Source organism: Panthera onca, chromosome D4 (assembly GCF_046562875.1).
Source record: "Panthera onca isolate mPanOnc1 chromosome D4, mPanOnc1 haplotype 2, whole genome shotgun sequence".
NCBI lineage: Eukaryota > Metazoa > Chordata > Mammalia > Carnivora > Felidae > Panthera > Panthera onca.
Genome location: NC_138351.1, coordinates 90,802,482 through 90,826,630, shown reverse-complemented (window position 1 = coordinate 90,826,630; position 24,149 = coordinate 90,802,482). Strand labels below are relative to the sequence as shown.

The following is a 24,149-nucleotide window of genomic DNA, read 5'->3' as shown; positions in this document are numbered from 1 at the left end:
GCCGCGGCGCCCCTGCCTGCTGCTTTTCCATGTGAAAGGTGTTTAATTATTTCTGACAGGGTTCAGCGTCGACATCTGTTCGCGAGCGGGGAGAGTCCATTTAGGTTATCCATCACTGTGACAGGTTCAACTTTTTTGGAAGCGCTTTTCCCTTTCATAATGGGGCTGGGGTGGGGAGGGGGGGGCGGTGGCTCGGCACAGACACGAGGCACAAAGACCCTCCTGGGGCTTCGCGCAGGACGCCGCGTAGCCCCCACCGCCCCTGCCCCTGCGCTGGCCCTCCTGAGCCCAGACCCGGTCGGGGGGCGGCCAGGGATGGGGGGACGCCGGGAGGCTCAGGCTGGGAAGGGGCCTTCCTCAGGTCTCTGAAAGGCTTTTTAGTTCTTCTGCCATTCAGGGCCGCGCTGGGCATTCATTCATTCATTCATTCATCTGCCCCTTCGTTCTTTCCACATTTACGGATCGCTCACTGGGTGCGGGGCTCTGGGGATGCGGTGGGGGTCACAACAGGCATGGTCCTCGGGGGCTCACATTTTGCTGGGGAAGATGGACGACTAATTGCCCAATTAACTAATTAATTGCAGTGAGGATACATACTGTGAAGGGGAGAGAGGGGCCCTGCCGTCCTGAAGACGCACGGGCTGGGTGTGGAGTCAGGGCGAGGGAAGGATTCTCAGGAGGCTTCTGCAGCCCTGGATGGAATCTGGGACCCTTTCAAACAGGGCCTGTTCCTTTGCCCCTCTGAGCCTCAGTTTCCACATCAGTGGAATGGGGACACCCTTTCTACGAGATACTTTTCGTTGGAGGTATTTCCCCAAAGGGGGTGGGTTCTGAGCGCTGTATCCATAAGAGGCATCAGTCTGGGGTGGGGTGCCTGGGGACTCTTCGGGGCCGTCCAAGGCGGCGCCCAGGGACGAGCCCTGCTCCAGAGGAACTTCCGGAACCCCGCGAACGTTCCCGAAAACATGGCAAACACGCTGTGCACCCCGGGGCTCTGTGCCCCCGGAGGAGTCGGGGGCACTCGTTCCGAAGATGAGGCGTACTGAGCCGTGAACGTGACTTGGCACGAGGTGGGGCCCCGAGCAAAAGGGCACCATCACAGGATGCCTCCCGTGGTTCCCGCCCGTGTTTCACAACAACGGTCTAGAACGGAAGGACGGCTCAGCCCAGTCCCCTCTCTTGAAAACAGAAACTTGTTCGTTCGCTTCTGTGCTTGCACACCCACCCTGGGCCGGGCACCGCGGGGACACTGGCGCGCCACACCCGCCCCCCCCCCAGACGCGGGAGCCTCGCGGGGAGGGGCTGGAGGGGAGGCCCCTTCCTTGCTCCGCTGGGCCAAGACCGCCCCAGCCCTCCTTTGTCTACTGCCTGGAGGCGACGGGCAGATTCCAAATCGGAGCCGAGGGGCTGGGGGTTGATGCTGAGTGACGTTTGCGGGGGTGGGGGGAGGGTGGTCTCGTGTCCGTGGAGCCCTGGGTCCCCGTCCCTCCCCGGGGCAGCATCCCAGGGCAAATCAGAGAGAAAACCAGAGCAGAAAGAGCAAAGGGGGACAAACAACAGAAGGAGGGGCTGGGGCGGAGGCTGTGGAGAGAGAAGTAGGGGCGAAACGAGGCTAGAAAGGCAGGAGGTTGGGGGAGACGGAGAAACCAGAGCAGAGCCGCGCGGCCAGGCCAGGCTGGGGAAGCTACACACAAAGCGACGCGGGCAGGGCCTCCCGGCATCTCCCGCTCGGCGGCCGGTCGTGTTCGAGTGCGGGGCGGCGCGGGCTGACGGGCTGCGGGCGGATGGTCACTGACATGTGCTGACGGAGGCCACTTGGGCAGGACGCAAGAGGCCGCGTCGGGGGGCAGGCAGGCTTCTCCGCGGAACTCAGCAGCCTGTTCGATTGCATTAGGCTCAGGAAGCCACTGGCCCCTTCATTGTCTAAATTGCAGTTTAAGTCAATGCCGCGGGTGGCCTGGGCTGGCCAGAAACGTGGCTTTGTCCAGCTGTCTTCCTGGGGCCGCGCGTGTCCCTGTGGCTCCCTAGAAAGGCTCGCGCGGGGCCCGAGTTGGGCACGGCCAGCTCCCCTGCCGCTCGGAAGCTGCTGTCCCCAAATCTCCTGTGGACAATGCCCCCGGCCCTCACGTTCTCTTCCCCTGCTAAAAGACTCGGAAGATGAATCCCCCTCTGGGTGTGACAGGGCCACGTGGCCTAGCGAACCCCAGTTCAGTTCAGAGGCGGGACCCCCTCTGGGTGTGACAGGGCCACGTGGCCTAGGGAACCCCAGTTCAGTTCAGAGGTGGGAGCACGGCGGGTGCTAGATCATTCTGGGTGTGTGTCACCCCCTTATGTCAGCCCCTAGTGGACATTTGCTCCCCTCCCCCCAGGGACGGACGCCACCTTGCTGGGGGGTTTAGCGCCGGTGGTGAGGGGCCGTCCTCCCCCTCAAGTCCCCAGTGCAGGATGTGGTGGGTCAACGACCCCATCGGTGGGGGGTGGGGGGGTTTGGCCGGGACAGTGTCCACTGTGGGGACAGACACCCAGGCTCTGTGGTCAGACGGCCCGGGTCCAGCGCAAGGCTGCCGCTTAAGCCCACGTTGGCCGTGCTCCCTGTCTGCAGAATGATTTCAGCTCAGGTCAGGATCTCACGGTTCTTGGGTTCGAGCCCCGCATCAGGCCCTGCGCCGACAGGGCGGAACCTGCTTGGGATTCTCTGTCTCCCTCTTTCTCTGCCCCTCCCCGCTCCCCACTCTCTCTCTCAAAATAATTAAATAAACTTTAAAAAAAATTATAAAAAAAAATATATATAATAGTTGCTGTTATTATGCCAATCAGTGGTTAGAAGCCCACAGACTCTCACTGCCTAGCAGACAGGTGAGGACCCGCCAAAGTGAGGGGCATCCGCCCTCGGGGCGGGAAGGGGCAGGTGGAGGTGAGACTGACCTTCTGGAATTGAGGCATATGCCAGAGGGCATCCAGCTTCACGGGCGGCTTGTACTTTCGCAGCTGACTGCTCCGGGTCTCATACAGCTTCCCCAGGATCACCTGCAGGCCAGAGAGATGCGGAACCGGGTGCTTTACCTGGAGGAGCGCGGGCTGTGAGGACGGGGTGGGGGGCGAGGGCACAGGGCTGGCATTCCTTGTGCCGCAGACCCCCGGCTCACGGTCCTCCCAGTCTGACTTCACGGCACCCGCTCTGCCCAGTGGACTGTGGGACCGCTGGGGGCCACGAGCGTGTTGTTCTGATCTTCTGCTTTGGCCCTAAAACTGGCGGGGCTGCTTCGTGCGGAGGTAAACTTCCCGTGACCTGCCGCGGCGTGAGCTCTGGGGACCCTCGTGGGACGGGGTCCCCACTAAGGCCCTGGAGGGGCCCACTCGTGGGCTCTGTTTCTCTAAGACTTGTTACACTAATATGTTTTGTGCACTTTTTCTTTCCTTTCCTTTTTAAAAAAAAATGTTTAGAACCTGTTTTTATTTATTTTTGAGAGAGCGAGCGAGCGTGAGTGGGGGAGGGGCAGAGACAGAGGGAGACGCAGATTCCGAAGCAGGCTCCGGGCTCCGGGCCGTCAGCACAGAGCCCGGTGCGGGGCTCGAACCCACGAGCAGTGAGATCGTGACCCGAGGCCCCTCTTTTTTTTTTTTTTTTTTTTAATTGAAGTCCAGGTGACACACGATGTTAGGTTGGCTTCGGGTGTACAACACAGAGATGTGACGAGTGCTCGCCACGAGGGCCGCTTCCGTCTGGCACCACACGCTATCACCGCGGCACCGGCCGTATCCCCGGTGCTGTCTCTTTTCTGCCCGCGTCTCGTAACTGGAAGCTGGTATCTCCCACTCCCCTTGAGTAGGACCTCCAACGTGTAGAAACTTCCAGGCCCGCAAAGTCCGGACCTGCCCTGGGGGCCACCAGCGCCGCGTCCCGTCTGTTCTGATGGCAGAATCTGATGAACTTTCCGCTCCTACCGCAGCCGATCCGCGGCTGTGACGTGAGGCGCATGACAGGTGCGGCCGACAGACGATAAAAGCAAAGCCGGATGTCGCGGGAGATGCCACCACCCCACCGAACCCCCTTTACCGGTGTATTTTGTCAACCGTTTGTAATAATCTTATCGAACATGTCAGTGGATAACGTAGAAGCCCTTTGGATGGGCTGCCTTCTCCGCCTTCTAGAAGGGTTCTGAAAGTATCCGCAGACCAAAGCAGAGAGGCTGTCCAGCCAGGAGCGACTGAGCCGGCCTTCAGAATCGGAGGGACCCAGGCACCCCGCTGCACCTTTCTAAATGGAAAAGGGTCTCCACTGGAAACGGGTCACTGATGCCAGGCAGACAGGGTCAGTTGTAGAATCTGCTGAGTTCAGCTTTGAGTAGAGGGGCCGGGATGATGACCCGCTAAAACGGAAGCTGTTGCCGAGAATTTCGTTGGAGGTGACCGCCATCAAAACCCCAGGACATCCTTAGGTGCTGGAGGGAGACAGGCTTCCCCTCGGATGGCAGCAACTTGGCCTCCCAGACCAGCCATCTTATCACCCCACCCCAATACGTGGTTTATCAACCCCGACAGCAGCCCGAGGGTTTGTCGATCTGGGTGTTCACAGCCGGTTGTTAGACAACGTACAGCAAGAGATCCTTGGAACAGGAAGAGAACCCTGGGGCTGTTTCCACAAGTGTTTTCCCAGTGCCTTCTATGCACCAGGCACGGCATGGCGGGCCCTCATCTGAGCTGACCGATTTTTTGCCCAATGAGGGGACCGAGACCCTCCGACTAAGGGTCTTTTTCGCCCAGTGAGGGAACTTGGACCCTCGGCCCCGGAGCACCCCGGGTCCCCACCAGTGCTTGGGGTGGAGCCGTCGCATTAGTGGGGTGCTCTGCTGAACAAGGAGGGGCACTGGCCACGGGCCGTCTCTAGAGTCAGACGATGGGAGCTTGGTTTGCCACGGATTCGCGACACTCTGAGTTGCCGTGAAATTGCCGCTAATTAAAAACCACGACCAAATTGGAGCTATAAAGCAGTTTGTCATGGCAGGGCTCCCTCTGAAACTGGTCGTTATCATAGTACGTTGACTCTTTTCTTGAGCCATTAACGAATAAACTAGTCATGGGCTGCTTTTAAAATGTTATTACGGCATTCTGCTTTCTAATGAGCTGGTGTCTCTTACTCTACCGATGACAAGAACAGCGCGGGAGGGGCCCTGGCAGCCCGCCACGGGGCTGGGGAGACTGGCGCCCTCTGTCCCTCGGTGCCTCTCCTGGCCTGGCCTGAAGACGCCAGAATCCTTGGTAAGACTCTTCCAGTCCCCAGGTCGGTTCTAGAACATCTTTGCCCCGTTGCTGAACTCCATGATGGGCACTCCCTTAATCAGCAAGAGCAGGACCTCGCCATCAAAGGAGACGGCAGTCGGTGGAGCGTCCGACTTCTGCTCAGGTCATGATCGTGTGGTTCATGCCTTCGAGCCCCGCGTCAGGCTCTGTGCTGACAGGCCAGAGCCTGGAGCCTGCTTGGGATTCTGTGTTTCCCTCTCTCTCTGCCCCTCCCCTGCTCGTGCTCGGTCTGTCTCTCTCTCTCTCTCAAAAGTAAATAAACATTAAAAAAAAATTAAGGGGCACCTGGGTGGCCCAGTCGGTTAAGCGTCCGACTTCGGCTCGGGTCATGATCTCACAGTTCGTGAGTTCGAGTCCTGCGTCGGGCTCTGTGCTGACAGCTCGGAGCCTGGAGCCTGCTTTGGATTCTGTGTCTCCCTCTCTCTCTGTCCCTCCCCTACTCATGAGCTGTCTCTTTCTCTCTCTCTCTCTCTCAAAAATAAATAAACATTAAACAATTTTTTTTTTTAATTTAAAAAAAAAAAAAGCCGAGACTCTGGGGCTGGACACACCCAGGTCCAGGCCTGGCTCTCAATCCCTCGGAGCCTAAGTTTCCCCACACAGAGAGCCCAGCCTCACGGGCTGCTCAGGAGAGAGGACGCAGGAACACAGGTGTGCGCTCGGCCCAGCTGTCTGCACTGAGCTGGGCGTAGGGACCGGACTGGCCGCGATTGCCGTAACAACCAGAGACACTAAGGTCGCGTTTCTAAAGAAATCTGTGTAGCGCTGCGTGAACCTCAGCCTGGATCGGCTGCAGCTCACACACCGTTAGCAACTGGCAGCGTTAGGGCACGGTTCTGTCCTCAGCCTCAGTTTCCCTGCGCGCAGGCACCGCCTCCCCGAGGCTCAATTTGCGTGCCCAGGAAGCAGGAATGACACCCACGTCAGGGACTTTTGTCAAACATCAATGAAACGAGGTACGTGATGTACGGGAAGGGGTCCAGCGTGTGGCCTATCCGTCAGCTTCATGTGAAACAAACTGTATTCCTTTTTTTAAAAAAAAAATTATGTATTTAAGTAATCCCGACCCCCAACGTGGGGATCGAACTCACAACCCCGAGATCAAGAGTCGCACACTCTTCCGGCTGAGCCAGCCACACGACCCCAAAGCGTATTCCTAAAGAGTAATAAAATGTGCTCTTTATGGCAGCCTGCCTTATTAGCCTTTTCTTTACAGGTAAAACTGGGTGCATTTCTGCCAGATTCGTTCGAAATCAGATCTCCCGATGTGCAAAGCCGTGGGGAGGTTTGGTGGAAGGAGTTCCCCCGCTGGGAGTCCAGAGACCCGGGAGTCTGACACAGAGGCAGGGCCGGGGCCAGAACCTTCCACTCTCAGGGCTTGAGAAGGGCTTGGGCGTGACCGTCACCAAGATCCCTGCAGCCAATGGCACCAGGCGGCTTGACTCCCACCCCCCCAGACCCCAGTGACAAAGGTGCACGAATGTCCATCTCGAAGCTTTGCCGGGCCAGCCCCTCCCTCTGCTCCCGCCCCAACAGGGGCCTCGCCACTCTGGGGGGTGCACTTACCTTGTGCTTTTTCTCCAGTTTAATGGCTTTCTGGGTGGCCTTTTGTTCCTGCACCCAGAGCTGCTGATACCGGTGCTGCAGCAGGTCAAAGAAAGGGGTAGAAGGCCTGCAGGGACAAAGGGCAGGCAGGCTCGAGGTCTGGGAAGGCCAGCGGTCCCCTCTGCTTTCTCTCCACCGAGGGCGCCCACCTGACCTTCGGGGCTGCGGGCTGGAGGTCTGGGAAGGCCAGCGGTCCCCTCTGCTTTCTCTCCACCGAGGGCGCCCACCTGACCTTCGGGGCTGCGGGCTGGGACACGGTGACAGAGACCCTCTAGACAGGCTTCCTGGAGCCTTTTTTTTCAACGAGGCCTTGTCCTTGGGCTGCTGAAGCCATTCTTCATAAAGAATCTGTGAATCAGTCCCCTACCCCGTCCCTGCCTTCGTATCTGATCACCTTGGCCTGCCCTCACCAAGAATCCTGCCAGCTGGGTTCAGCAAGCGTCCCCCTGTCCTGGATGTGTCCCCTTAGCAGCTTTCTTTCCCTGACCCCCACACCCTGCTCCCCAGCTATAAAGCCCCACCTGTGCTCTATTCACAATTGAGCCCTGTTCTTTTTTTTTTTAATTTTTCTTTTTAATGTTTATTTTTGAGAGACAGAGAGAGACAGAGTGCAAGGGGGGGAGGGGCAGAGAGAGAGAGGGAGACACAGAATTGAGAGCAGGCTCCAGGCTCCGAGCTGTCCGCACAGAGCCTGACACGGGGCTCGAACTCACGAGCTGTGAGATCATGACCTGAGCGGAAGTCGGACGCTCAACCCGACTGAGCCACGCAGGCGCCTCTAATTGAGCCCCGTTCTGCACGAAGACTCTTCTTCCTTTTGCAGGAAGTAGTACTGCGTAAAACCTTTACCCCCTCGGGGGCGCCTGGGTGGCTCAGTCGGTTGGGCGTCCGACTTCCGCTCAGGTCATGAACTCACAGTTCGTGAGTTCGAGCCCCGCGCCGGGCTCTGCGCTGACGGCTCGGAGCCTGGAGCCTGCTTGGGATTCTGTGTCTCCCTCTCCCTCTGCCCCTCCCCTGCTCATGCTCTGTCTCTCTCTGTCTCTCAATAATAAATAAACGTTAAAAAAATTTTTCTAAAGGGAACCTCCAGGGGTGCCTGGGTGGCTCAGTCTGTTAAGCATCCGACTCCCGATTTCAGCTCAGGTCGTGATCTCACGGTTCGTGACTTCGAGCCTCATGACCGGCTCTGCATGACGGTGAGGACCCTGCTTGGGATTGTCTCTCTCCCTCTCTCAAAATAAATAAATAAACTTTAAAAATTAAATAAAGAGGAACTTCCACAAAAAATAGAATCCATTACAAAAATAAAGTGAAAAGGTCGACACGGATGGCAGGCTGTACGGATAATGGTTGAACCTGCGTGATGAGAGTGGATCATCGGGCTGTATTACACTACTGGCTATGCTTTGGTGTATGTTGGAAATTTTTCGTAATAGGTAAAAAGAGAAAAAGAAGAAGAAAGAGTGAGTCCCGCTCATTGCTTTCCCCGTCATGACTTTCTGACCTTCCTTTTGATGGTGAACAATCCTGGCCAGCTTTTCTACCGCTCACGTCTGAGCTGATAATTCCGTTTCCCTGGGCCAGAGAGTCTCAGATTTTTTGGTGCATAAGAGTCACCTGGGCCCAGGGGCACCTGGGTGGCTCAGTTGGTTACGTGCCTGACTCTTGATCTGGGCTCAGGGCGTTGTCTTGCCGTTCGTGAGTTCGAGCCCCGTGTTGGGCTCTGCGTCTAGTGGAGGCTGGTTGGGACTCTCTCTCTCTCTCTCTCTCTCAAAAATAAATAAATAAACATTAAAAAAAAAAAAAAAGAATCACCTGGGCCCAATTCCCAGAGGTTCTGAACCCAGAGGTGGGGGGAGTAGCAAGAAATCGCATTTTTAGCAGATACAGGAAATAGTTCTTTTTTAAAAAATTTTTTTTTCAACGTTTTTTATTTATTTTTGGGACAGAGAGAGACAGAGCATGAACGGGGGAGGGGCAGAGAGAGAGGGAGACACAGGATCGGAAACAGGCTCCAGGCTCCGAGCCATCGGCCCAGAGCCTGACGCGGGGCTCGAACTCACGGACCGCGAGATCGTGACCTGGCTGAAGTCGGACGCTTCACCGACTGCGCCACCCAGGCGCCCCAGGAAATAGTTCTGATGCGGGTGACGAGGGCTGAGTAGTGGGCCTCAAAGTGATGTGTTTCCATCCTAATCCCCAGCAACCGTGACTATGACTTTATTTGGACAAAGGGCTTTTGCAGAGGTAGTTAGCATCTCGAGATGAGATTCGTAAATGTGCAAATGCTCATGGCAGCCCCGGGGAACTACTACTCAGGGGTTCCTCCGCTCACTCTTGGAAACACCACCAGAGACTGCTGTGCGGATGACGAGTGGTGTCTAGGGTAGGTCCCAAGACTGGAAATCACAGGGGTTTTTTTACTGCTGAAGGAGCCACAGAGCAGCATTGTGGCCGTTGTCCTGCACGCCTGGATCACTGGGGGCTCTTGTTACAGGCACGTTCTGGATCAGTAGGTCCGGAGTGGCCACAGGTGCTGCGGTCCAGGACCTACACTTCAAGGCTTAAGTCTTAGCCCCCTAAGTCCCAAGAAGCTGTGGTCAGTAATTTCTGAGCCGGTGCGTGTAGACATTTTGTCTGGGGGGAGGGTCCACGGCTTGCCTCCTTGCACTTTTTTTATTAATTTCCTTTAATGTTTTTATTTATTTTTGAGACAGAGACAGAGCATGAGCAGGGGAGGGGCAAAGAGAGAGGGAGACACAGAATCCGAAGCAGACTCCAGGCTCTGAGCTGTCAGCACACAGCCCGACGCGGGGCTTGAACTCACGGACCGCGAGATCGTGACCTGAGTCGAAGTCGGACGCTCAACCGACCGAGCCACCCAGGCGCCCCGCCTCCTTGCACTTCTGAAAATGCAAGCACCCCGGAAAGGCTCCGATCTTCCCACAGCCCAGGGGGTGCAGAAATGGAAGCATCAAGAAGAGATTTCCCCCACCACCCCCGCTCCCCCCCCCCCACCGCAGGATCGCGTGGCCAAGGGCCCAAGACGGCAAACGTCAAGCCTCTCTGGCTTGGTGTTTGGTTTGGTTTGCATGGCAGTCTTAAAAGACTTTGAAAGTATGGTCGACATTTCAACGTTGGGAAATTTTACACGATAAACCAGCCTTCAAGACTGTCTTGGAAATGGGTGAGTCTGACCACGCGGCCCGTCTGCTTGTGTAGCAACGATTGGCCGGAGGGGAGTATCTGGTGTCATTTGGCCGCACCCCTCTCCCTGCCCTATTGCCTCTTTACCCGACCAGCTCCACTCCCCGTGGGGCCCCTCCAGGTTTGGGATTTGGGGGCCCCGGAGATGGTTACAGAGTTGGGCCCGGGCCCTAAATCCCCACCCAGCCACCCCCATCCGTCTGTTTTCCTGGTGTAACCTCACTCCCCAGGACACAGACCTCCTTGCGACTGGACCGAGCGGGGACTCTATCTGAGCAGAGGTTCAGCGGCTTTGAAATGCCACTCGAGCTCAGAGGTCTCTTTACAGAGCAGCCACCAGTGTTTCTACGAACAGTGGCTCTTTGTTTTCTGCTTCCTTTACCCCTGTGGTGACTTTTATTGCTTAATTATTACACGCCCCATGCTTCTGAGCCGCCTAATTTATGGCCGTGCTTTCTAATGACACGAGATGCGTAATCTCCCAGTATCTACCCCAAGAGGCCATTCACAGCAGAAGAGCTATCTTCCCAGCAGCCCCCACTGCATACATCACCGAGAGCCTCCTTCGAGGCCCGCCCGCAGCCCAGGCTGACCGGCTTTGTGTCGTCGTCCTCCTCCGGCCGGTGGTTATTACCTGCGAAAGAGGCAGGGAGGGGCTCGGAGCCAGAGACTGGTTCGGGGGCCCCTGGCGGCCCCAGCCCGGCTGGCTGGGGGAGCAGGTTCGGGCCGTGTCCGCTCTGGCTCATTAACTTGGATAAAAAGGCGGAGAGGCTTGTCGGGACCTGAATCGGATCCCCTCACCGTCAGCCTAGATCGGGGCCACGGGGTCCCCGCACTTGGCACGCGCTCAGCTTCTCCTGTGCCTTCCAGGCTCAGCCGTTGGGTCACCTCCTCAGGGGGCCTTGGGCGACAGCCCGGCCTTGGTCGGCCCTCGCCGGGTGCCCTCCCTCGCACAAGCGCACCGGTTCATTGGTTCGCGGGTTTGGGACCGGCCTCGGCCACTGAAGGCCAACACCGCGAGGGCAGGAATGATTCGTGTCCAGTGGCGCTGCTCCCAGTAATTGTTTGTGGCATTGAAGAGGGGAGGCGAGTCAGAGAAAGAAAGATCGGGCACGATGCCAGGAGATACACCTTTTCGTAGCTCGGGGTACTAGAAGTTAGGCTTAGATAGGAGGTATAAGGATAAAGGCAGTAAATTGATGGAAATTGCCTTTCTCTTTTTTTAAGTCTTTAACACTTATTTTTTATTTTTTTATTTTTGAGAGGGAGACTGAGAGCAGGGGAGGGGCAGAGAGGGAGACCCAGAGTCCGAAGCAGGCTCCGGGCTCCGAGCTGTCAGCGCAGAGCCCGACGCGGGGCTCGAACCCACGAACCGTGAGATCGTGACCTGAGCCGAAGTCGGACGCTCAACTGACTGAGCCACCCAGGCGCCCCGGGAATTGCCTCTCAGGGGAGGAAGAGAGGTCTTTTTAAACAAATAGCGTGGAAACAACCGGACGTAAACAACCCTCCACCTAAGTCTCATACCTTCTGCAAGAATTAACTCAAAATGGATCGTGGATTTCACTGTAAACCAATAAAACTTTCTGAAGAACGCGTAGGAGGAAATTGTCAGGAGCTCAGGCCACGCTTGGTGCGGGGTTCTTGGACTTGGCATCAAAAGCATGATCCGTAAGAGAAAACAAAATTATAAATGGGACCCCCCCCTTGGGGCACCTGGGTGGCTCAGTTGGTTAAATGTCCGACTTCAGCTCAGGTCATGATCTCACAGTTCGTGAGTTCGAGCCCCGCGTCGGGCTCTGTGCTGACAGCTCAGAGCCTGGAGCCTGTTTCAGATTCTGTGTCTCCCTCTCTCTCTGCCCCTCCCCCCACTCATGCCCTGTCGCTCTCTCTCTGTCAAAAATAAACATTAAAAAAAAAAATTAAATGAGACCCCCTCAAAACGAAGAACTTTGGCTCTGTGGAAGGTCCTCTCGAGAAGACGAAAAGACCATGGGGCGCCTGGGTGGCTCAGTTGGCTAAGCGCCAGACTTCAGCTCAGGTTGTGGTCTCACAGCTTGTGAGTTCGAGCCCCGCATCGGGCTCTGGGCTGACGGCTCAGAGCCCGGAGCCTGTTTCGGATTCTGTGTCTCCCTCTCTCTCTGCCCCTCCCCTGCTTGTGCTCCGTCTTTCTCTCAAAAACAAATACACATTAAAAAAAAAAAAGTTTAAAACCTCAAGGTTGACTGAAGTGCCTAAAACATCAAGAGAGCTGTGAGCACTGGGCCCGGTCTTCGGGCTCTCACAGCTTTGCTATCAACAATATTCCAAGGCTTTTCAGACTTTGCATAAAAAAGTTTCCCAAATCATGGGGCACCTGGGGGCTCAATCAGTTAAGCATCCGACTCTTGGTTTTGGCTCAGGTCATGATCTCACGGTTTGTGAGTTTGAGCCTCTGTGCTGGCAGCTAGGAATCTGCTTGGGATTCTCTCTCTCTCCCTCTCTCTCTGCCCCTCCCCTGCTCATGCTGTCTCTGTCTCTCTCAAAATAAAAAGATAAATAAATAAGTAAACGCTTCAGATCATTTTATCACCCCAAACTGAGACAAGGAGAACGTAGACGCCGTCGATCGGTCTCACTTGTAACAGCAGATGAGAGAATGAGAAGTGAAATATTCCCAGGCCACATCGGGGGCCATGTGTTAATAACCAGAGGCCCTGACGTCAGCCCTCTGCCCACCCTGGGGCCTAGGGGTAGGGGGGTGGGTCACTCAGGGCACAGCTCAACCCCTGTCCCTTCCCACTGAGCTTCCGGGGTAGGGCGGGGAGGGAAGAAACTTTTCTCCCAGTGAAGCCAGAAGTCTGGATTACTACGCTTGACTGGACATCTTAAGCGGTGCCCGGAAATGGTCTTTTGTGCTGGACGTGAGCAGAAAAGCCTAGGATGTCTGGGATCTCACCGGGAAAAGGAGCCGGGCGGGGGAGAAGTTGACCCTCGGAGTCTGAACATGACATGGACATTGCAGAGTTCCCCTGAGACTCCCACTTGTCGCCTGTGCTGGTCACATTAGAACTATCGGCACCTTTATTAGGAAATATTACATAGCTGCCAAAGAGGATGAAGCGGCCACATGTGTAATGACCCGGGAAGATCTCCGAGACCTACGGGAAGTGTAAAAACACAAGTCGGGGGAGAAAGAGGCATGCGTACACGTCCATGCACATCCACACAGGTGTGGACAGGTGGAGAAAGGCCTGGAAGGGTGCGGGGCTGGTGGCAGGCACAGGGGGTGGGGCAGTCGACTTACTGCTTATGGGACTCTTGTGCAATGAATAAAATAGAAAAGACAAGAAAGGGAGGGAGGGAGGGAGGAGGGGAGGGAAGGGGAGGGGAGGGGAGGGAGGGAGGGAGGAAAGGAAGGAAGGAAGGAGGGAGGGAGGGAGGGAAGGAAGGAAGGAAGGAAGGAAGGAAGGAAGGGGGGAGGGAAGGAGGGAGGGAGGGAAGGAAGGAAGGAAGGAGGGAGAGAGGGAAGGAAGGAAGGAAGGAAGGAAGGAGGGAAGGAAGGAAGGAAGGAAGGAGGGAGGGAGGGAGGGAAGGAAGGAAGGAGGGAAGGAAGGAAGGAAGGAAGGAAGGAAGGAAGGAAGGAGGGAGAGAGGGAAGGAAGGAAGGAAGGAAGGAAGGAGGGAAGGAAGGAAGGAAGGAAGGAAGGAGGGAAGGAAGGAAGGAGGGAAGGAAGGAAGGAAGGAAGGAGGGAGGGAGGGAGGGAAGGAAGGAAGGAAGGAGGGAGGGAGGGAGGGAAGGAAGGAAGGAAGGAAGGAAGGAAGGAAGGAAGGAAGGAGGGAGGGAGGCAAGGAAGGAAGGAAGGAAGGAAGGAAGGAAGGAAGGAAGGAGGAATTCCAAGTCTGAGAGGTTAGGTGACCCAGCCAGGGCCACACAGCCAGTAATGGGGGTGACGGGTCCAAGCCCACCCCCCATCCCCTGAGGCCATGGCACCAGAACTCCCCACGAGCAGCCTCGGGGGACCGGGAGGCGGCTGCCAAGGGCCCAGCGGTGCCCGGGCTGTGAGGCAGTTTCAGCATTCTCCGGGGTCCCTGACCCTTCGAGGGTGCCTCGTAAGGAGCTATTTTCCTCGTTTTCTTCTGCGACTGCTTTTTGCTGCTACTTTAAAACATGCTCAGCCTTTTTTAAAAGTCAATGTGGTTCTTTATAATCATAATAACAAAAGGCGTTTTTTCCACCCCAAAATGAATGATTTTTGCCACAGGCTGAGAGCCCCTGTGGTCACAATTACAGCTATACCCTATCTGTGGCTCTCTTTTCAGAAGCTGGAGGGGGTGCCCACAGAAGGTCTTAATTATTTATCCTCACTAAATGAGCTGGGAAAGGTGGGAGTGGGGACGCCCACACCCAGAGAGGTCAAATGGCTGATTCAGGGTCACACAGCACATTCCGCCAGCAAAGCCCGGACCCCTGCCCTCCGGCTACAGCCGAGGAAATGCCAGTCGATTTGCGCAGAGGCTGAAGGGGTCTGCCAGGGGGCCGCCTGCAGACGGAGAGCGGACTCAGGGGGCCGGGCCCCAGCGGGGTCCTCCTGGAGGCAGGGAAGGGGGTTCCGGGGACTTGAGAGGTCATGGAAATGTGCTGCGGTTTCATTGAACACCCAGGTGTATATGTTTTTTTTAAGTGGTCCTTATACCCAACATGGGGCTCGAACTCACGACCCCCGAGATCAAGAGTTAGATGCCGTACCGACTGAGCCAACCGGGCACCCCACCTCCGGCTGTGTTGTCAAAATTCATCCAATGGGTACCTGAGCCATCTCAGTGTCTATAAATTACACCCCAATAAAGCTGTTTGAATAGAAAACACTAAAAAAATTTTAAAAAAGAAAAAGAAAAGAAAAAAAACTAAGGCGACAGACTGGGGAGGAAATAGCCAAGGCAGGAGTCATAACAGAGGAAGGTCTTCGTGAAGGTACTAGGGAGCTATGGATGGTTCCTGAGCAAGAGGAGAGAGGGAGAGGCGCGACGACAGCCACGCTTCACAACTGTTGCCGCGGGGGTAGGTTTGAGGACCCAAGACCACTCAGGGGAGGAAGGACGACACATCCCATGAATGAGATCTCAGCCCTGCGTTCGCTTACTCCTTTGTCCGTTCATCCACTTGACCCAGCCAGAAGCACGAGTGGGCTCCACTAACGAGCAGCGTGGGCGATCTCCTCTCCGAAAGGCAGGGACACGACACGCAGCAGAAATAACGACAATCATCACAGCCCCCACTTCTGCCTGCGGCTTCAATCCTCAGCACGACCCCTCTAGAGACAGATGCCGCTATTTCTGTTTCAAGGTGGGAAATCTGAGGCTCTGAGAAGGTCACTGTCTGGCCCAAGACCACGCAGCCAGTGAGGGTGGCATTTCTGTGGGGGGCCCGTGGGCTCTGCGACCCCAAGAGCCAATTGGAGCTCAGAGCAACTTAACTCAGCAAGGGCATGAGAGGAGGAAAGTCGTCTCTGGCTCTCTGAGCCTTTTTTTTTTTAAGTTTCTTTATTGATTTTGAGGGCGGGAGGGGCAGAGAGAGAGAGAGAGAGAGAGAGAGAGAGTTCCAAGCAGGTTCCATGCTGCTAGCCTGGAGCCCCATGCGGGGCTCAAACCCACCAACCGTGAGATCATGACCCGAGCCGAAGTCAAGAGTCGGACGCTCCCTCTCTGAGCCTTTTGCTGGATCTTTGAGGATGAGTAGAAGGTAGCTGAAGTGAAGCAGGGAGGCTCTGGACAGAGGGGTCGGGGGTTGGCATGAACAAGGCCAGGGAATCAGATCAGGCCGGCACCGTGCCTCCCGGCCCCGCACTGGGCATCGGAAGACAACGATTCAGAAACACCTCCGGTTTTAATGAGCACGTACTATACCAGGCCCGCTACCGAGCACTCCAGCCGCATTCCCACTGATCCCTCAGGACTCGGAAAGTGAGGAAGAACGTTCCCGCTTTCACCTGGGGAAAGTGAGGCTCGGATAAATCAGGCAACTTGCCCGGGTTTGCTCACTGACAGGGAGCGGCCAGGTGCCAGAGCTGGGGGCCCCCGTCCAGGTTCCCCATCCGGGCTCTAAAGAGCCTGCCCCCTTACGGTTGGGCCTTGCGCTCAGTGACCCCGAGGCGGGTCCACGGGATCCACTCGTCGCTGTCCCGTGGCCTTTCTGGGCGGCCTGATGGTTTTCCTACACCTTGCCGCCCCGGAGGGTGTTCCCTCTGCGCAGAGAAGGCCGGTGGGTCCTGAGCCTTGGTGGCCCCGTCCCCGGAACCTCAGGCCTTCACGGGTGGTCCCGAGGATTCCCACCGCGTCTGAGCAGTGCCCATCGGCGACAAGCTGTTCGCCCCCGACCCGGCAGGAACGTCTCAGGGAAGTCGCCCCCGCCGCCCTGACGTTTCCGCCAACAACAGAACCGTGTCAAAACTCAGTGTGATAAAGCGGAAAATGGGGAATAAAATGAAACGCAGTCAGCCCGACTCGGGGTGGGCCTGCGAGAAACTTGAAATTAGTTCAACCCGACCCACCTTTGCGGCTCCGCGATTGATACTCCAGACCAGGGGTTGATCCCGGATGAAGGCACCAGGGAAATGGAAATTATCATTTGCAAACATTAGGCTGACACTTTGTGCGTGCGGGGGGATGGGGGGCTGACAGCCGAGACTTGCCAGCTCGGCTCCTCTCTGCCAAAGAGCGCTCTGCGGATTAGGGGGCCCCTTTCAAGGCAGCCCACCTTGATCTTTGGTGCTCATTAAAACTTTGTGCAGCCGGAGAACTTGGCGGAAGAGAGGAAGCTGCAGGAACCTTCTGAGGGACTCTTCAGGTACACATTTGTTGAAAGGTGTTTGAGAAGGGAGCCTTGGGTCTGACAAACCGGATTTTAGTACCGGCTCTCCGTTCACAGCGGGCTAAAATAATTGGTCATCAGTGACTACTAATTCGGTTTAGTAGCCAGAGGCAATTTTTTTCTTCCTGGAAAATCAATGACAGCGCGGAGGTCTGTTCAACGTGATTCGGCTCAAAACCGGTCCTTCTTTGGCGCTTGATGCTTCCTCCGGTGGAGACAGCTATTTTGTTACAATGAAATTAAAATCCATCTCTAATATGCCAGCGTCTGCTGCCCCCGGGGGGCGGGGCGGGCGCGGGCACTGGCACCCGCACGGCCTCGAGGGCGCAAGGAGTAGACAGGGGCCTCCGGGACGGGCCGCGGCCGGGGGACGGGCTGCAAGGTCTGCCTCGGGAGGCGGGAAGAGGCTGCAGGGCTGGGCTTCTGTCAGAGGCTCTAAATCAAGACCCAAGCCACCAGGGACGCGGCCGGCGACACCGTCTAAGGAGCCCCAGCTGGGGGGTTGCGCTCTCAGACAGGGCCCGGCGGCACGCTTCTGGGCTGGGGTGCCTTCCTTTCTCCTCCGTACCCGAGGCTTCCTGAATGGGCTCGGGTCTGACGGCCGAGTGACTTCAGTGACCGTCTACTGAGCACCTCACTGTGCCTACGGTTGTATCACTGTTCGAACGAGCGATTCTGGCTAACTTTGCCTACACGGTACCAAAGCCACGGCTGAATCCCTATATTGGCTTTTTAAGTTTTTTTTTTTAATGTTTATTTATTTATTTTGAGAGAGAGAGAGAGAGAGAGAGAGAGTGGGGGAGGGCAGAGAGAGAAGGAGAGAGAGGATCCCAAGCAGGCTCCGCGCTGTCAGCTCAGCGCCCGATGGGGCACTCGAACTCACGAACCGGGCGATCATGACCTGAGCTGAAATCAAGAGTCGGACGCTCAACCGACTGAGCCACCCAGGCGCCCCTTTTTTGCTTTTTTTCCCTTAATTAAAACTTTTATCGAGACGGTTGTAGGTCCACAGGCAGTTGTAAGAAATAAAACAGAGATCACATGTACCCCTTACCCAGTTCCCTCGATGGTAACGTCTTGCAAAGCAGAAGAACGAAATCACACCCAGGATGTTGACATGGAGACTGTGCATCCACCTTATTCAGATTCCCCGCATTTATTCCTGCTCTTTTGTGTATTGGTTTCTATGCCATCTCATCACACGTGGAGGCTCACGTACCCACCACGTAGGCAAGATAGAAAACAGCCCGTCGCCCCGGATCCCTCCTGCGGTCTTGAGAGCCATGACGCCTCCCTCCCACGCCGCACCTCGTGCCAGGGACCGCTCTGCGTCATCGTTATAAGAACCTCACCAGAGACAGGAACGGGGGTTATGTCACTCCCCGTTTCACTGGTGAACCGGTTGACAGGGGCACCTGGGTGGCTCAGTTGGTTAAGCATCGGACCCGCGGTCTCAGCTCAGGTCATGCTCTCGCGGTTCGTGGGTTTCGAGCCCCGCATCCGGCTCTGCCCGGGCAGTGCGGAGCCTGCCTGGGATTCTCTCTGTCTCCCTCTCTCTCTGTCCTTCCCCTGCTCATGCTCTGTCTCTCTGTCTCTCAAAAAATGCACAAACATTTAAAAAGAAGAGTTGTTGTTTTTTTTTAAAGTGCAATTTTTTTTAACGTTTATTTATTTTTGAGACAGAGAGAGACAGAGCATGAATGGGGGAGGGGCAGAGAGAGAGGGAGACACAGGCTCCGGGCTCCGAGCCATCAGCACGGAGCCCGACGCGGGGCTCGAACCGTGAGATCGTGACCTGAGCCGAAGTCGGACGCTTAACCGGCTGAGCCACCCAGGCGCCCCTGTGGTTGTTTTTAATCCAAACGCCTGGCCTTCCTGAATGAGGCATTAGATTGTCTGGTAATGGCAACGCTGGGCCCACATTCCCACATATCGGTAGCCCGCTGCCCTTAGACCAGGTCTGTGCTCCAGTTTGACACAGACCCTACCGCTCCCTACTGCCTCACCCAGAGCCGGCTTCCCTGTACCTGCCAGGCCTCTGCAGGCGGGTGACACCGTAGCCCCGCGCCCTGTGCCTCCTCCTGAATAACAATACCTGGCAGCTCTCTTCCCAAGAGCTCAAAGAACTCTCTACTGATGACCTCACACCGTGTCTTCTGACCCGGGAGGACGGGGTGTTGACCCCACTTGAGACGGAGAAAGGGCGGCCCACAGAGATCCTAGGTGATGTGGTCAGATCCCTCCACCCAGGAGCAGGAGAACCTTGTGTTGAGGGTGGAGACTTCGGACTTGGAGGCTGGCTCTCCATGCTCCTCCCTGCCTTCACCTCTGCTCCCCCGGAAGGGGTGGGGGAGGAGAGGAAACTCCCTCGGAGGAGGAAGGCTTTGGACGGGTCTGAGGGAAAAGGCAGGGCCAAGCTGTCCCCTGGGCCAGGAGGCCTGGAGCCGAGGCCCTTAGGACACTGTTAGGGACCCACGAACATGGTTTAATTTCTTTTAAAATCAGCACGGCCGTAACATAGTTTTAATTATTATAATACTTTTTTCGTGTGGAGGAAGGGGCTCACGAAGGCCAGAGTGCCTGGGCCCACGGAAGTCCGGCCGTAGCCAGCTGCCCCGGAGCAGGAAGACGGGGCCTGGGCTGTGTGTCACAGAACGCGTTTCAATCCCATTGAGGGCACAGACCCTAATCTTGAAGGCCAGTAAGAATCACCCAGGGAGTTTATTCAAAGTACAGATGCCCATGGGGGCGTCTGGGGGGCTCAGCCGGTTAAGCGTCCCACTCTTGATCTCGGCTCAGGTCACGATCTCACGGTTTGTGAGTTCGAGCCCCGCATCGGGCTTTGCTCCGGATTCTCTCTCTCTTTCCCTCTCTCTCTGCCCCTCCTGTGTGCGTGCTCTCCCTCTAACAATAAATAAATAAAACATCAGCAACAAAGTACAGATGCCTGAGTCCCGCTGTCAGACACTCTGACCCACCAGGACGGGGGCCCGGGCATCTGCATTTTACCCCACCCCACGGGTGATCCTGGCTCGTGTGGTCCCCGGTCCCCTTTGGGGGTTACAGCTCTGAGCCTTTCCCGGGCAGAGGACCCTCCAACCTGGGGCCACCGGCCGCCGCGTAGGGTAGGACGAAGGAAATGGCTGGGAGGCGTGAGCCCCAAGGGCACACCGCGATGCCCACGTCCCTCCTCACCCCCACAGCCCCCTCGTTCTTAATTGTCGCCCCTTGGCCCGAGGGCCTGTCTTTTCTAACTAGCCGGGAGGAAGGGCGGTAATTGAGGCGCAGCTCTCTCTCTCTCTGGCAGGACTCTTAGAGCTAATTAGAGAAGAGGACCTCTGGGCTTGTGGTTATTTTTTAATTGTTTGTGGATCCAACATAAAAGCTAATGACAGAGGAGGGAGGCCCAGTTAGCAGCAGACTTCTGGCTTCTAAATTTGTCTAAGAGGTCATTTGCAATTTGTTAACATTTTTCACAAGGGTGAAGTCAATTAGCAGTTTCCGCACACAGGCGCCCAGAGGCGGCGGCGGCCGCAGGATGGGCGGAGGAGCCTGGCTGGAAGCTTCCCTCAACCTTGGGGGCCTGCACCCGAAACTGGGGAGCTCCCCTCCTGGGCACCTGCACCTGTGCAGAGGGGCTGTGGCTGGAGCCCCTCTGGGGGGAAAAGGCTCAGAGAAGCCAGTGGACAGGACAGGGACGACACGCCTTCTAGACCAGTCAGGAGCCTGCCGTGCAGGGGTCCTGGCGTCTGGGGACACAGTGAGTAGCAGGCAGAGCATCCCTGTCCTGTGGGGGTGGGGGGCACCGGCATCTGGTGTAAGCCGAGGAGGGTCGCCCTGGAGCCCAGCCGCTCCGCCCGTGAATGTGACCCGGAGGAATCTCGCACCCGGGAAGCGAGGAGCGCCCCCCCCCCCCCCCCCCCGCGTGTCTGGCGATGGACGACGGACACACCCACCCAGCGGACCAGGGCGACATTTGCAAAGGTGCGGGGTGAAAAAAGCAAGTCGCCACGCAACGTGATCTATGTGGTTTGAAGCCACACGAACTCACCTGCGTTATTTATGGACCTCGAACGGTGTAGGAAAGATTGGGGACATCTGGATGGAAAGCATGCCTATTCCAACCTCGGGGTGGTCCTCTGGGAACGGAGGGAAGGGCGTGGGGTGAGGGAGGGGTGAGATGGGGCTTCAAGCTGTATTTGTTCTATTCTCTTATTTTTTTAATTGAAAAAATTGTTTAAGTATTTATTTTTGAAAGAGAGAGAGTGTGAGTAGGGAAGGAGCAGAGAGAGAGGGAGACACAGAATCTGAAACAGGCTCCAGGCTCCGAGCCGTCCGCACAGAGCCCGACGCGGGGCTCGAACTCACAGACCGCGAGATCATGACCTGAGCCGAACTCGGCCGCTCAACCGACTGAGCCCCCCAGGCGCCCCGAGTTCTAGTTTATTTCTGTTGCAATAATTTTTTTAAAAGCCTCAGGTGCAAATACAGCCAGGCGGTTAAGTTTGCTACATCTGAGCGGCGGGTTCATGGAGTTGGTTATGAAACTTCTGGACTTTCCTGTGTTTTTTGGAGAGTTTCCTAATAAACACAGAAACGCAGAAAGGAGGGGCGAAACATTTGCTCCTCTGGGAGGCATCAATACCTCTCGTCTTTTCTCTGATTAAAACCTTTGATCGCAAACTACTGTCTTGTTTTCCACAAAACCATGATGGGACACATGTAACAAGACTCCAGCAGCACAAATCCCCAGGCGGTAACTCTAAAGGCAGTTGCCTCCCAGGGGCGCCTCGTTGGCTGAGCAGCCGACTCTTGGTTTTGGCTCAGGTCATGATCTCACGGTTTGTGAGTTCGAGCCCCACGCCAGGCTCCGCACTGACAGTGCGAAGCCTGCTTGGGAACTCTCTCTCTCCCTCTGCCTCTGTCCCTCGCCTCCCTGGCACTCTCTCTCTCTCTCAAAATAAATCAATTAAACAAAAATAATAAAGGCAATTTCCTCAAAACCCCGCGGTGACTAAAATGCAGGGCTTTCTGACTTGGCGGTAAGGCGCCTTGATGATTCCAGGGGGGTGAAAAGTGGCCCCCCCCAAAGATACGTCCTTGTTCTAAGCCCCAGAACCCATGAATGTGACCTGTTTGGGGAAAGGAGCCTTTGCTGATGTAACTAGCTTTGGGATCTTAAGATCAGATCACCCTGGATTATTTGGGGGAGCCCTAAACCCGGTGACACGTGTCGTTACTGGAGACAAAAGAGGAGAGACAGACGCCCTGAGAAGAGGCCACGTGGTCACAGAGCAGAGACCAGGAGCGCCTGGGGCCACCAGAAGCTGGCAGAGGCTAGCACCCAGACCCTTCGGAGGGAATGGGGCCCCATGACACCTCGATTTCAGATTTCTGGGCTCCACCTTAGGAGAGAAGACATTTCTGTTGTTTTAAGCCACCAGGCTTGTGGGGATTTGTTACAGGACACTGATAACCGAAGGTCCGTGCCCAGCCAATCCACACCTAGGAAAAGACTTGCTCACTCAAGCGTTGGCCTGTTTCCAAGTCGGGGATGGGTCACAATCCAGCCACGCGGTACAGCAACAAGCACTTACTGAGCACCTACTATGTGCCAGGCCTGTGCTAGGCCCTGGGGATACAGCGATGAGCAGAGCCAGGCAGGGCCCAAAGTCCCCCGGGGCCCTCTCCCGCCCTCCTCTGCCCGCCAGAAGCAACGTGCACCGCATCGCTGTGCGTTGCTTTGTGTCCTGCTTCCTCTCTGTGTCCCAAACACCCCACGTGGTGCCGGCACGGCCTGGCGCTGTGGGAACACGCAGTACAGGACAGAAGTAGCAGATGGGACCTTTGAGGTCAAGTCCCGCTTTCCGGCCAGGGGATCACGGGTCCGTGTGTCCGCGGCTCAGTTTCCCCAACCATAGAGGGCATGCTGCTACGAACGGGTCACGGTGAAGGTCACGTAAAGGGCTGTGCGTAGAGCGCCGGTCCCCATGCCTGGCCCCGGAGGAGCTAAGGAAACGGAAGCTGGTATTGTTAATCGAACCTAATGCAGGCGCCCGGGCTTCTGGCTTGAATGGCTGCCTCCACCTGGTCCCCAAAGGGAAGAGAACCAAGTTGGCCCCTGGGCGCAACGTATTCAGGGACATGCTTCCTCTGAATTCTTCTTCTTTTCTATTTTAATTTTTAAAAATGTTTTATTTATTTTTAAGAGACAGAGACAGAGTGAGAGCAGGGGAGGGACACAGAGAGAGGGAGACACAGAATCCGAAGCAGGATCCGGGCTCCGGGCTGTCAGCACAGAGCCCGATGCGGGGCTTGAACTCGTGAACCACGAGATCGTGACCTGAGCCGAAGTCGGACGCTTAGCTGCCTGAAGCACCCAGGCGCCCCCACTCTGAATTCTTCTGCTTGGGGGTCCTGCACGGTGACGAGTCAGGCTTGAAGCCTGGCTCTCCCTGCCACACCAGGGATTGGTGGCTGGCTCCCAGCGGGGAGCAGCTCCTCTGTGCCCCATGTCACAGGGGCCACCGTGTCACGGAGGGGCAGGGCCAGCCGCAGCCCAGCAAGCCCTCCGACGGTGTCAAGACCGGGGCCGCGGAGGCCGGGCGCCAGGCCCACTCTCACGTTTGCCCACCGATGCAGGCAGGCGCGGCCCGGCTCTGGAAAAATCAAAAGCGGGAGCGGTGAGCTGGGGAGGCCCCGAGGGGGAGCGGCCTGCGGCCTCGTTAGCGCTGACCCTGGCACCAAGCCGCTCCTGATGGATGGGGTTCGGGAGGGCCAGGCCCCAGGGGAGCACGGCCCTATCCATTATGGGCCCATCAGCGCCTCCCTGAGCCCTCCCTGCTCCGAATGCCGGGAGCCTCGGGCCGGGAATAAATCTCTGTCTGGGCCGCGGGAGATCGGAGAGGGAAAAAAAGGCAAAGCATGAAAAATGTCTCATTCGCGGCTCCGGCAACAAAGCCACCTTGGAGGGAGGAGTGAGAGGGAGTTTGGGGAGGTGGGAGAGGTTATAGCACGAGCAGCCAGGCAGGGGTCCCAGAGAGGAAGGGGGAGAGGATGGGCCCTCCCCACCACGTCCTCCCAGCCCCATCTCCCTGCCTGGGCCTGTCCTCCAGGTCAGGTGCACGGAAGCAGGCTGTCCCTGAGGAGGGGGGACCCTGGTCGGACACAGCTTGGGGTGTCCCAGG

The 24,149-nt window shown here is 56.6% G+C and overlaps 1 protein-coding gene across 7 annotated transcripts in view; it reads right to left on the bottom strand.

Moving 5' to 3' along the window:
* CFAP77 (cilia and flagella associated protein 77) overlaps positions 1-24,149 on the bottom strand; it is a 129,468-nt gene that overhangs the window by 24,588 nt on the left and 80,731 nt on the right. For all 7 annotated transcript variants that reach the window (XR_009602729.3, XR_009602728.2, XR_009602727.2 and 4 more), the window contains exons 4-5: positions 6,868-6,973; positions 2,926-3,027 (exon numbers count right to left, since the gene is read on the bottom strand). Coding sequence is in view for 4 of the 7 variants with exons in the window: in XM_060608281.3 (XP_060464264.2) it covers positions 2,926-3,027; positions 6,868-6,973 (208 nt within the window). In the remaining 3 variants the exon portion in view is untranslated. The remainder of the gene's footprint in view (positions 1-2,925; positions 3,028-6,867; positions 6,974-24,149) is intronic.